This window comes from Nomascus leucogenys, chromosome 12 (genome assembly GCF_006542625.1).
Source record: "Nomascus leucogenys isolate Asia chromosome 12, Asia_NLE_v1, whole genome shotgun sequence".
Classification (NCBI taxonomy): Eukaryota; Metazoa; Chordata; class Mammalia; order Primates; family Hylobatidae; genus Nomascus; species Nomascus leucogenys.
Genome location: NC_044392.1, coordinates 33,518,119 through 33,531,665, shown reverse-complemented (window position 1 = coordinate 33,531,665; position 13,547 = coordinate 33,518,119). Strand labels below are relative to the sequence as shown.

Below are 13,547 nucleotides of genomic sequence, written 5' to 3'. Positions count from 1 at the left end.
TGTTACTTCCTGTTCAGATCCGGCTAAAGTAGCTTCTCATCCTTTAGTCTCCTTCTGTGACATCATGCATTTTAGTTCCTTCATGGCACTCTTGCAATTTAAAATGATTTTTTTTTTAATAGAGATGGGGTCTCGCTAAATTGACCAGACTGGTCTCGAACTCTGGGCCTCAAGTGATCCTCCCATCTTGGCCTCTCAAAGTGCTGGGATTATTGGTGTGAGCCATCACACCCAGCCCCAAATGATCTTATATGTTAAAGAAACAACAAAGATTTATTGACATTTTTGTTGCCTGACTTCTTTGTTAGAATGTAAGCTTCATGAACAAGAAGATACTGGGTCTGCAATTTTTGTCATTGAATCCCCACCTAGAACAGTTCCCGGGATAGAGCAGGCACTAAAAAACCATTTGTCAATGGGCGAATAAATCTCTAAGTAGGTATTAAGATTTGGGAAAACGTTGAGGAGGACTTTTCCTTTCACTGTGGCTCAACCATGTTAGCTTTTGAGAAGCTAATAAGAAAGGAAAAGAGAGTAAAAAAAAAAAAAAAAAGAGAAGTGAATGAAATGTAATGTGTGCTTTCTGAGTCCCAGTTTCCTCATCTATAAAATTGGCATAATAACCTCCTTGTGGGTGAAGTAAGACTTAAGTTGTATTTCACTTGAGTGAAATATTCACCTACGCAAAGTCCTAGGTGCAGAGTAAAACTCAGTACAGCCATCCCTTGGCATCCACAGAGGCTTGGTTCCAGGCCCCTGCAAACATCAAAATCTGAGGATGCTGAAGTTCCTTATATAAATGGACTAGAATATTTTGCATATAACCTATGCACACCCTCCCATATACTTAAGTTCTTTCTGGGTTATTTATAATACCTAATACAATGTTAATGCTATGTAAATAGTTATGCCATATTGTTTTTATTTGTATTATTTTTTATTGTTGTATTATTTCTTTTCAAATTTTTCAATTTGCATTTGGTTGAATCTACAGATACAGACCCTGGGAATGTGGAGGCCTGACTGTACATGATAACTATTATCATTAGAAAAACAATCTTATGGTTAGGCACTGTGGCTTATACCTGTAGTCCCAGCACTTTGGGAGGCTGAGGTAGGAGTTGAGCCCAGGAATTTGAAAGCAGCCTGGGCAACACAGTCAGACACTTTTTCAATAAAAATAAAACAAACAAAAGTGTCTTTCATTAAGTCATTTCTTAAATCATAAGTCAGAAATTTATGAATCATCCTGACATTTCTTATCATGAAGACACCAGCCATGCTCTCATGCTTGAACAATTGCATCATTACTCTGGCAGTTTAGTGCATGAGTAATATATTATATGTTTTATAAGTTTTTTTTTCTTACCTTTATGTGTACAATATAGTCTTATTGAGAAAAGCTTTGGTACTTTTTTTTTTTTTTGAGACACATTCTCACTCTGTCACCCAGCCTGGAGTACAGTGGTGTAATAATAGCTCACTGCAGCCTCGACCTTCCATGCTCAGGTGATCCTCCTGCTTCAGCCTCCCCAGTAGCTGGAACTACAGGTGTGCACCACCATGCCTGGCTAAATTTTGTATTTTTTATAAAGATGGGGTTTTGCCATGTTGCCCAGGCTGGACTTAAACTCCTTTGGTACTTTTTAACTTTAGTATGCAAAATGACAATTATACACATGCCACTTTTGTGTTTTCTTTAAAATAAAATAAAAAGTAAACCTTAGTACTTCAGAAGAAGCACTGGACCAGAACACAGAGACCATGTCTCCATATACCTCATATAAACAGGTCTGACTGCTGGCTGTCAGAATAACCCTATGTGATCCCTAGAATCATTTCTGATGTCCACTTTTATGATTCTTTGCAAATGGCGTTTGTGTTCTCAGGATCCTTCTGTTTTTTACACTCGGCCAATATTATTAAGATAATTGAAAACATTAAAATATATCATAAAAGGGAATCGTTTAATCTGATAGTAGGAGAAAATAAAAGACAATAATCCTTCTATTGAAGAAAGAACAAAAGAAAATGCAACATGAAGATTTTACATCACACAGGCAGCTGCCCTAGAGGAGGTGTATCATTTTAGTTAATGTAAAAGTGTAATCATCTCACTAAGGGACGAGGAGTGTTGAGGTGGATAATGCAGTTCTCAGCGAAGACCTGGATTTGGAATGCATCGTCTGACGCATTTTTCTCCATAGAAATTTTACTTAATGTATATACTTGTCCTAGCCTCCCATTTAAATTAATTTTCTCTCCTTGAACACACCAACACATCCTCATAAAGTTGTTGTGAAGAACTCACTGAGTTAGTTCATGTAAAGTGCTTATTCCCATGCCTGGCATCTAGTGAGTGCTCTGGGGTAAGTGTTGGCTGTATTACCATTACACCCAAGCCCTTCGGCAGGCCTGGCCTTGCTTTGGCTCCAGAATCTTACCTTAGGCAGTGACTTTGGAGTTGGAAGCACAAAGGACATCAACTCTGCCTCTCTCCTACCTAGCGGGCAGAAGCTACTTCTCTCTGCTTTTTTTCTGGTGATATGAAGTCTAAATAGAGACCGGGCGTGGTGGCCCACACCTGTAATCCCAGCACTTTGGGAGTCTGGGGCAGGTGGATCGCCTGAGGTTGAGAGTTTGAGACCAGCCTGGCCAACATGGTGAAACCCTGTCTCTACTAAAAATACAAAAATTAGTCAGGTGTGGTGGCACACATCTGTAATCCCAGCTACTCTCCTGGAGGCTGAGGCAGGAGAATCACTTGAACCCAGGAGGCAGAGACACCGTCTGAAAAAAAAAGAAGTCTAAATGGAATAGGGAGTAACTGCTAATGGCCATGGGGTTTCTTTTTGGGATGATGAAAATGTTTTAGACTTATAAGCCAGCTACTTGGATAGTTTCTCCAAATATTTGTGAGAGTAAACTTGTTATTATTCTAGCATGTAGAAGAAGGATTGATGAATCTAGATCTGCATGTCTCAAAGTGTGTTCTTTGGACAAAAATTCTCATAAAATGCTTAGTTAAATGATGATCCCACTGTCACATACATTTAGGGTGTGCACATTCCCATGCTTTCTTCAAAAAGTCCCATGGTGTACATGGGTATATTAAAGGCCCTGAGGCATCCTGGAGGAAAGAACTGGTCTCACTTTGTACAGTTAAGAGTTCCTCTCACTTATTTAACATGTAACTCTGTTTTTGTTCTTTTGAGACAGTCTCACTCTCACCCAGGCTGGAGTGCAGTGGCACCATCACAGCTCACTGCAGCCTCTAACTCCTGTGCTCAAGCAATCCTCCTACCTCAGCCTCCCGAATAACTGGGACTACCATGCCCAGCTAATTTTTTTTTTTGAGATGGGGGTGTCTCACTATGTTGCCCAGGCTGGCATGTTTTGCTATAAATGCTATTACTATTATTCAGGAATAGTGTTCTTTGTGAGGTTGGGAAGGGCTGGTCAGTGGCATCAGTGTGCCAGTGGGAAATCTTTGAAGAAAGCTTTCTGGGGGGATGTGGCATTTGATACATCTTGGGCTTCAGGTTCCTATTGTGTCAAATGACTCCATCAGTGGTTTTCAGACTTTAAAATGGAGTATGTTTTAAAGTGAAACCCTAGTATTAAATTCATTTATAAAAAGAAGCTCCAGTAGAATTGGGGTTGTGGACTTGGGCCCTGTTTATTTGGCCTCCTCACAGGGCATTCCGTGGAAGGTCTCAGTATTGAGAGGCCCCTGGACAAGGTGAGAGTTCCTCTAACGTCCCTCCTGTGGCTAAGTTTCTGCCTTTCCTTTTAGACGGATGTTTCCAGTCCTAAAGATCAGTGTCACAGGGTTGGACCCCAATGCCATGTACTCCCTCCTGCTGGACTTTGTCCCTACGGACAGTCACCGCTGGAAGTACGTCAACGGGGAGTGGGTGCCCGCCGGCAAGCCAGAGGTCTCCAGCCACAGCTGCGTCTACATTCACCCGGACTCCCCCAACTTTGGGGCCCACTGGATGAAAGCTCCCATCTCCTTCAGCAAAGTGAAGCTGACCAACAAGCTCAATGGAGGCGGGCAGGTATGAATGAGGCGGGCAGGCCTGGCCACCCGCTCCGGCCTCCCCACACCACCAATCAAGAAATATCAAGGGTGCATTTAGGCAATTAGAGGTGTCCTTACCAGCCTCTTCTCCCACAGAAGCCAATTATTCCCCGGAGTCCAAATGTAAACAAGAATAAACAGCTCTTAATTGGTGCTTTCAGTTTTTAATGGACTTCCTGATGTTAAGAGAGTGAGAGAGCAGTGGTTTACTTAATCACTGGGGCCCTTTTCATAGTTTTGTCTTGTGTGCTGTGCTTTTTACCCAGCTCTGGGAGGGAGATGTTTGTGGGTACCAGGGTTTTGTGAGTCCCTTTCCCCTTTTTTAGTATAAGTGGCATGCTGGCAATAGACAAATACCTTCATAAAAAGCTGCTTCTAAATGAAATAATTACTACCTCCACTTGGGCATTATGATAATTATCAATAGAATATTGAATCAGCTTTGGTTTTTCAGAAAAAAAAAAAATCCAAACAAACCTTCCTTAAACAAGGAAGGTTTTATTTCAGGTCTCCAATTAGAGTAAACAAGCATTTGGGCTTTTTCCTCTTGTTTTCTGTGTTAGGATTGTGAATACTAGTCTGCTATAGAAGGTTGCTAGTTACTTTCTATAATGTAGGCAGTTTCTGGGGATTGGAGACACAGATGAGAGTAAAGGGTCTGGATTCTTCTCTTTCCCACCTGCGTGTTTGGCTTTCCCTCAGCCTCCCACCCTGTGCCCATGTGCCCCTTCTCTGATCTCTGTGCTCAGGTGGCAGGGACCATAGGAGTTCATGTGTCCAGAGGTAACACTTTCCGAGTCTGTGATACTCAGAAGCTTCCAGTTCCTTATTAAAACGGGAAATTGAACAGTAAATTGTTACTGCCTACCAGATTTCACAGCAGGAGACTGTCATTACACCTTTCATTTGACTCAGAGAGAGTGTAGCCATCAGACGCCAGATTTCGCTATTCTTTAGTCACTTGGAAAATGCACCCATTGTCAGCATTTTGAGTTATTAGGATTCCTCAAATGAAAAAAAAGGGCAAACAATATATTTTGATGGATTAAAATCCACATTGTTGTGCTGAAAATAGGGGAAGGTAAAAAGGAAGCCAAGATTTTGGCAGAAAACTGAACACTCTTAACTCCTTGGCCAGGCGTGGTGGCTCACGCCTGTAATCCCAGCACTATGGGAGGCCGAGGCGGGCGGATCACGAGGTCAGGAGATCGAGACCATCCTGGCTAACATGTTGAAACCCCGTCTCTACTAAAAATACAAAAAGCCGGGCATGGTGGCGGGCGCCTGTAGTCCCAGCTGCTCGGCTGAGGCAGCAGAATGGCGTGAACCCGGGAGGCGGAGCTTGCAGTGAGCTGAGATAGCGCCACTGCACTCCAGCCTGGGCAACAGAGAGAGACTCCGTCTCAAAAAAAAAAAAAAAAAGAAAAAAAAAGACTCCTCTCTGACAACCCACCCCTCACCCTTGTAAAGGCTTCAATGTTATGCTTCCTGGAGCTTCTGGAAAATTCCCTTCATTTGTTTCTTAGAGGTGTGGTGGCAGCTCAGGTGGCCTAGGATTTGAAATATGTGTCCCTAACCGGGGTGGTGCTGAGCTTGGGACCAACTGGAGATGCTGGCTCGTTTATCACCTGTGATACACGGGGCTTTGCTTTTCTCTTCTTTCTCTTCTGCCTCGACAGATAATGTTGAATTCTCTGCATAAATATGAACCCCAGGTTCACATAGTGCGTGTTGGAAGTGCCCATCGAATGGTAACAAACTGCTCCTTCCCTGAAACCCAGTTCATAGCTGTGACTGCCTATCAGAATGAGGAGGTAAGAGTGTGTGTGTGTGTGTGTGTGTGTGTGTGTGTGTGTGTGTGTGTGTGTAACTGTCACCTGGGAGATCATGGCAGGATGGGAGTGGGGGTCCTTTTAGATGGAAGGTAGGTTTTCCAGGATTTGGATACACTCAGCAGACATGAAGTTAAACAATGGAGTAGCTGCTCTCCCTCCCTCTTGCCTGTTTGCTAAAGGCTCACCAGCATGTGCTCTCCTGGTGCCAACAAGGCACAGCTGTGCATTGTCATGAAACTCCTGAGTTCTGTTGAAACTCTGGAGTCTTTGTTGTCAGGACCCTATGTGTCCTTGGCCTGCTCAGAGCTGAGTGTGTCTTGAGTGGGTACAATTGGGCAGGAGCTGTTGGGTCTCCTGCTCTAGAAGCAAGTCTGTAGCAAGTGATCCAAACGTGCACCCTCCCTTGGGTTTTATTATGCTATCAGTCCTGCTTGTTAATGTTCAATATCTGAACACAGTTAGTCTGCTGCTGCCCAGTGACTTGAGCTGCCTGGCTGTGAGGGCTGAGTGGTTAGCGCCTGGTCTGTCTGTGAGCTGCTTTGGGTCTGTTCACATGATCTGCTGATAATCAGAAGAACCCAGGAAGGTTGAATTCTTTTTGATTAAACTTAAAAAAAATTTTTAAAGACAATATTTATTTATTTAAAAATACATAATAAACTGACAGTACAGAAGTATATAAAGTAAACATGAAGACTACAAGGGAAAGCTGTACTCGTTTCTTCTGCTTTTGGAAACTCACTCCCCATGGACACGACGAAGAATAACTTACAGTGTGTTTCTTTGACAAATTTTCTAAGTATATGTAAATATATATGTGAATGTAGATTTCCTCACATAAATTGGCTCATGTTGTATATATTATTAATCTGCAAATTTCTTTTTCCTCAGTTTAACAGTGTATTATGATTACCTTTCTATATAATTATACCTGGGTATATCTCCTTTTCTGTAGTGCCTGCAGAATATTTCATTGTATGAATACACTATTTCACATAATCAGCCCCCCACCAATGGACATTTAAGTTGTTTCCAACTGTTTTCTTTTCTTTTTTTTTTTTTTTGAGACAGAGTTTTACTCTTGTTGCGCAGGCTGGAGTGCAGTGGTGTGATCTCGGCTCACTGCAACCTCTGCCTCCTAGGTTCAAGCTATTCTCCTGCCTCAGCCTCCCGAGTAACTAGGATTACAGGCACCTGCCACTATGCCTGGCTAATTTTTTTTTTTTTTTTTGAGATAGAGTCTCGCTCTGTCACCCAGGTTGGAGTGCAGTGGTGTGATCTCAGCTCACTGCAACCTCCGCCTCCCAGGTTCAAGCGATTCTCCTGCCTCAGCCTCCCAAGTAGGTGGGACTACAGGCATGCGCCACCACTCTTGGGTAATTTTTGTATTTTTGGTAGAGATGGGGTTTCACTATATTGGCCAGGCAGGTCTTGAACTCCTGACCTCAGGTGATCTGTCCACCTTGGCTTCCCAAAGTGTTGGGATTACAGGTGTGAACCACCATGCCCGGCCCTTTATTTTCTATTATAGATAATGCTGCAGTGAATATCCTGGTGCATCTGTCATTCGCTTGCATGGGTGAACACCTAGAAATGGATAGACATGGCCAAATTGCTTCCCTCAAAATGGCATCTCTATTTGTAGCCCCCACACCATGATCAACACTATTATCAATCTTTGTCATCTTTGACACTCTAATAGGTTAAAAAAATAAGATCTTGGCCGGGCGTGGTGGCTCACGTCTGTAATCCCAGCACTTTGGGAGGCCAAGGCAGGCAGATCATGAGGTCAGGAGTTCCAGACCAGCCTGGCCAACCTGGTGAAACCCCATCTCCACTAAAAATACAAAAATTAGCTGGGTGCAGTGGCGGGCGCCTGTAATCCCAGCTACTCGGGAGGCTGAGGCAGGAGAATTGCTTGAACCTGGGAGGCGGAGGTTGCAGTGAGCCGAGATTGTGCTACTGCACTCCATCCTGGGTGACAGAGCAAGACTCTGTCTCAGAAAAAAAAAAAAAAAGATCTTGTTGTTGCTTTCATCTATATTTATTTGGAAGCTTTAAAGATAGATTTTGGGCTGCCACTCAGCCAACTGAGTCAGAATCTCCAAGGGTGATGCTCAGAATCCGTAGATTTTAAAGTCTCCCCAGAGGATTCTACTGATCATCCAGGTTTGGAAACTACTGTCTTAGTGCCTACAGGTGAAATGCAAGTTGCAGATTTAACTCACATCACAGATGTGCAGAGAAAATGTCATTTCTATAAGGAAACTGGCCTCTTGGCAGAGCCCCTGCAGCTGGCCAATGGGAACAGAAATGAACTAGCTAATAATGTAAACAGTCCCTCAGCTGGTGGCCAGTCTTTCGATGACAAAGTAATTCCATTTTGCAGATAGCCCTCTCTCCCAGCTTTTCTCCCTGGGCTGGAGTCTGGGTCTATGAGGGGAGGTATGGCCTTTGTAACTCTGGGAAGTGGGGTGGTGGGGGGTGCATATGGAATTGGAGACCATGTCCTAACCTCCTCTGGTCTTCAGGCAAGGCTCCTGCCCACTTGTGTGCTGTTGGTTTAGTTGGTGGTGTGCAGAACTTGTCATTTGGCTGCTGACTTGGTAAACCCTCAGAAGCTCTTCCTGGCTGCAGGTGCTGGACAGTTCTCTTTGAACCACCTGACTGGTCGTTTTTGACCTATCCAGCAATCTCCCAGCCTGACCCGCTACTCCTGGGTCTTGAACATGCTCCATGGCAATCAAGCTCCGGAAAGCCTAGCCCCAGTGCCTCCCTCTGCCAACAAAGCTTCCCTGCCAAGTCCATGCAGATGCACCCCGAGTGGCGAGTGGGCGTGGGGGTGGGTGAAGGAGGCCAATGTCTCGTTTGCACCCCCTGCTAGCTTCTTGTATGCTTTTCTACCTCTCCAGGTTTAAGCCAAGAGAAAGACCAGGTTGCACCTATCTGACCCCACACCTCTTTTTCCTCTTTCTCCTGATTTCTTCTCACAAGTTCTGGGCCAGAAGGAGTTGGGCTCTATATAAGTCCATTTTCACCTGCTAATAAAGACATACCTGAGACTGGGTAATTTATAAAGAAAAAGAGGTTTAATGGACTCTAAGTTCCACATGGCTGGGGAAGTCTCACAATCATGGTGGAAGGCAAAAGACACATCTTACATGGTGACAGGCAAAGAGAATGAGAGCCAAGAGAAAGGGGAAACCCCTTATAAAACCATCAGATCTCGTGAGACTTATTCAACTACCACGAGAACAGTATGGGGGAAACTGCCCTCATGGTTCAGTTATCTCCCACCAGGTCCGTCCCACAACACATGGGAATTATGGGAGCTACAATTCAAGATGAAATTTGGGTGGGGACACAGCCAAACCATATCTGGGTCTTATTTTGCTTTCCTTCTTCCATCAAGTCTCAGATCCCTGCTGACATAAATATTCTGTGAGCTGGGTGTGGTGGCTCATGCCTGTAATCCCAGCACTTTGGGAAGCTGAGGCAGGTGGATCGCCTGAGGTCAGGAGTTCTAGACCAACATGGCCAACATGGCGAAACCCTGTCTGTACTAAAAATATAAAAATCAGCCGGGCGTGGTGGCAGGCACCTCTAATCCCACCTACTCAGGAGGCTGAGGCAGGAAAATTGCTTGAACCCAGGTGGCGGAGGTTGAAGTGAGCCAAGATTGAGCTACTGCACTCCAGCCTGGGAGTAAGACTCCCTTCTAAAATATATATATATATATTTATTTATTCTGTAAATGTTTATTTACTCAACAAATATTTGCTGGGCATTACTGCATGCTGGATATTGTTCTAGATGCTGGAAATACTGCAATGAATAAAACAGATGAATACCCTGTCTTCAAGGCACTTACGTCCCAGTGGGGAGAGATGAAAAATAAATATTTCTTTGTCTCTATCTCTTTTATCTCTATCACGATCACTATCTATCTATATGTCAGATGTCTCTAATGAGAAATGAAGCAGGCTCAGGCTAAGGCAGATAAAGAGAGTGACAGTGAATGGGAGTGATAGTTTGCTTTTTGCATTGACATGGCCCCATGTGCAAGTGATTATTTATGAATGAGGGACTCTCCCAGAGGGGCAGGTTCACACCTGTGCTGCTCTCCACTGTGTACCAAGTGACTAGAAGAGTAAATCACATGTAGTAGGGGATCAAGGATTGTTGAAAAACATAAATACATGAGTAAAAAAAAATGAACGCTAGGCTTCGCACATCAGGGCTTTGCTCATTTCCAGTGTTTTGCCCTTTCTTTTCTCACTTTACATGGCATTAGCATTTTCACCACATGCAATGATAAAATGTCCTTTGTCAGAGACATTGCGCTCAATGGTGATTAAGTGCTGGAGTAAGCAAAGATGGAAAGGGCCTCTGCCTCTCAGAGTGCTGGGATTACAGGCATAAGCCACCATGCCTGGCAGGAAAGGGAAGGAAAAGAGAGGGAATTAAACTGGTTTTATAGAAGACAAAGGGTTCTGTTTGCCTATGTGTATCCTACTTTTACTAACACTTCTTGTCTTGTAAATGCAAGATAACAGCTCTCAAAATCAAGTACAATCCTTTTGCCAAAGCCTTCTTGGATGCCAAGGAAAGGTAAGTAAAGAAATTTTAGTGAAATCTTCTAATGAATGATTTATGCAAATACAAATGTGGAATTTATGATTATCTTGAAAGGAACTAGACTAGTAGCACTTTCATTACCTTTTATAGAAATAGGCTTTCGGCCAGGCGTGGTGGCTCATGCCTGTAATCCCAGCACTTTGGGAGGCCGAGGCGGGCGGATCACAAGGTCAGGAGATCGAGACCATCCTGGCTAACATGGTGAAACCCCATCTCTACTAAAAATGCAAAAAATTAGCCGGGTGTGGTGGCGGGCACCTGTAGTCCCAGCTACTCAGGAGGCTGAGGCAGGAGAATGGCATGAACCCAGGAGGCAGAGCTTGCAGTGAGCCGAGATGGCGCCACTGCACTCTAGCCTGGGTGACAGAGTGAGACTCCATCTAAAAAAAAAAAAAAAAGAAATAGGCTTTCAATATTCAATTCAATATTCAATAACATCTAGAAGATTCAAATCAAAATTATCTATTCCTTATAATAGGGATCCAGGAGAACTGTTAACTAACAGTGTTTTTTTTAAAGACCTGTTTTACTATGAATTCTTGAAAGTAGCACAATCACATTAAAAAAATTAAATGATTTAGATTTATAATAATTCACTCTGCCTTTTTCCTAATTACTTCTGAGTAGCATGGCTTTAATAAATTGCTTTTTAAAAACTATACTTAGCCTAGGAAAAGCAAAAAATGGAGAGAGGTTCACATTTCCTCTGCTGAGAAAAGAAGTCGGAGACTTCTGGGGGTATGAGTGATGATTCTGGTACTTTGGGGCAGTGACCTGCCATCTCTATATCTTTTCTTTCTTCCTTCCTTTCTCTCTTTTTTCCTTTCTTTCTTTCCCTTTCTTTCTTTTCCTTCCTTCCTTTGCTTCCTGCCTTGCCTTGCCTTGCCTCCCTCTCCTTCCTTCCTTCCTTCCTTCCTTCCTTCCTTCCTTCCTTCCTTCCTTCCTTCCTTCCTTCCTTCCTTCTTTCTTTTTTGAGACAGAGTCAGGCTGGAGTGCAGTGGCACTATCTTGGCTCACTGCAACTTCTGCTTCCTGGGTGCAAGCGATTCTCATGTCTCAGCCTCCCTAGTAGCTGGGATTACAGGTGCCCACAACCATGCTCAGCTAATTTTTTATTTTTTATTTTTAGTGGAGACAGGGTTTTGCCATGTTGGCCAGGCTGGTCTTGAACTCCTGACCTCAGGTGATCCACCCGCCTCGGCCTCCCAAATTGCTGAGATGGCAGGCTTGAGCCATCGTGCCCAGCCTCTATGTCTTTTTCATTCCAGGAAAAAGAAGATGATGGTGCTTGTCACTGACTTTTTAATTGAAAAAGCCTACAGTATAATATGATTATCTTTTTAATGTTCAGATTTTATTGCTTGAGTTTCAAATCTTTTAAATAGTTTTTATAACTCTCTAATCTTTCCTGTTCACCTTAAAGGCTCTGATAAGGCTCTAGATTAATGGACAGATGTTCATAATGATGCATCACACAACCCTGTCCTGTCCAATATTTGAATATATTATTATTATTATTATTTTAGAGATGGGGTCTTGCTCTATCACGCAGGCTGGAGTACAGTGGTGTGATATAGCTCACTACAGCCTTAAATTCCTGGGCTCAAGCTATCCTCCTGCTTCAGCCTCCCAAGTAGTGGGGACTACAGGCATGTGCCACCATGCCTGGCTATGTGTTTTTTTTTAAAGAGACAGGGGGTCTCAGTATGTTGCCCAAACAGTCTCAAACTCCTGGCCTCAAGTGATCCTCCTGCCTCCGCCTTCTTAGTTGCTGAGACTGCAGGAGTGAGCTACTGTGCCTAGCTCCAATATTGGAATAAATTATGATGATATACAAGACACACTTATAACGTTTTCAGTTAACAGAAGGCCTAAAGGATAAACTGATATGTGAGATAACAGAATCTAGATTCAAAGTGACAGTAGCATGGTATAATACAAAGAATTTAGGACTTTGAGTAAGAGATCCTGACTGAATCCTTGCTCTGTAATTTACTGGCTGTTTGTTCTTGCATAAGTCAGTTTACCTCCTCAAGATCCACTTTTCTAATCTACAAAATTAGAAAAATATGCTAATATTTCCCTCACAGGGTCATTGGTGGATCTAGCATATCACATATGTAATTGTGCCCTGGAATTGTGCTGTTATTATTGCTTGAATCTTGTCAGTCAGGAGCAATATCCCCAAATTATTCAGATCAAAATAAACAGGGATAGCTGTAAATGTGGTAAAGAGGGGTAAACAGTAAAACTGCAACTCCGAGAGCAATTGCACAAGTAGAGACAGCATCCCGAAGGAAGGAGAATGGGGAAGGACAGGAGCTTAGGAAAAAAGGTGTTTGGTTTTCTTATTCTAAGAAATTGATCGCTCTTCAAGGAGAATTTTGGATACGCTTTATAGTGGACATACATAAAAAGTTGGACAGCCATGGTGCATTTTCTTTACTCTTTCAGAAATCACCTAAGAGACGTACCGGAGGCTATCTCTGAGAGCCAGCACGTGACCTATTCTCACTGTGAGTTGGGTGTACACGAGGCGGGAGGTGCGTGGGGCTGTACTTGGAGCCAACTCCCTCCACACTCAGACTCTTTGCCTGTCAGAACTGCTTAACGACTTCCAGATCAAAACCCAACACACTGTTTATTCTATTAAGGACAAATTTGGGCCCTTTCCAGAATTTCCAGAGAGCCAATGGTCCTAGGCTTAAGAGGCTTAAAAAAATCTTAGGCAGGAGATAAGAATGAAAATGATGAATTTCTTAGACTCTGGTTTTCGTGTCAGTAAGGCGCTGAGCCCTCAACAGTGTGTTCTTGGCTTGCCTCCTAACTTTATGCTCGCCACTCTGGTCTCTCTGTTTTGGAGTTTTCCTGTTCTTAGTGTTTGCTAATTTTGGAGTTGGTCCTCATAGCAATGTGTCATGCAGGCCATAGCCTCCATGGGGAAGAGTCTTTATTTGTGGGCTGGAAGGCTGTAGAAAGAGGTGGAGTAA

General features: G+C 43.3%; 1 protein-coding gene across 1 annotated transcript in view; it reads left to right on the top strand.

The window, feature by feature from the left end:
• The window catches only part of TBX19 (T-box transcription factor 19), a 33,888-nt gene that overhangs the window by 6,288 nt on the left and 14,053 nt on the right, over positions 1–13,547 (top strand). The window contains exons 2-5 of the mRNA XM_003258831.4: positions 3,797–4,061; positions 5,764–5,898; positions 10,469–10,530; positions 13,012–13,073. Coding sequence (XP_003258879.1) covers positions 3,797–4,061; positions 5,764–5,898; positions 10,469–10,530; positions 13,012–13,073 — 524 coding nt within the window. The remainder of the gene's footprint in view (positions 1–3,796; positions 4,062–5,763; positions 5,899–10,468; positions 10,531–13,011; positions 13,074–13,547) is intronic.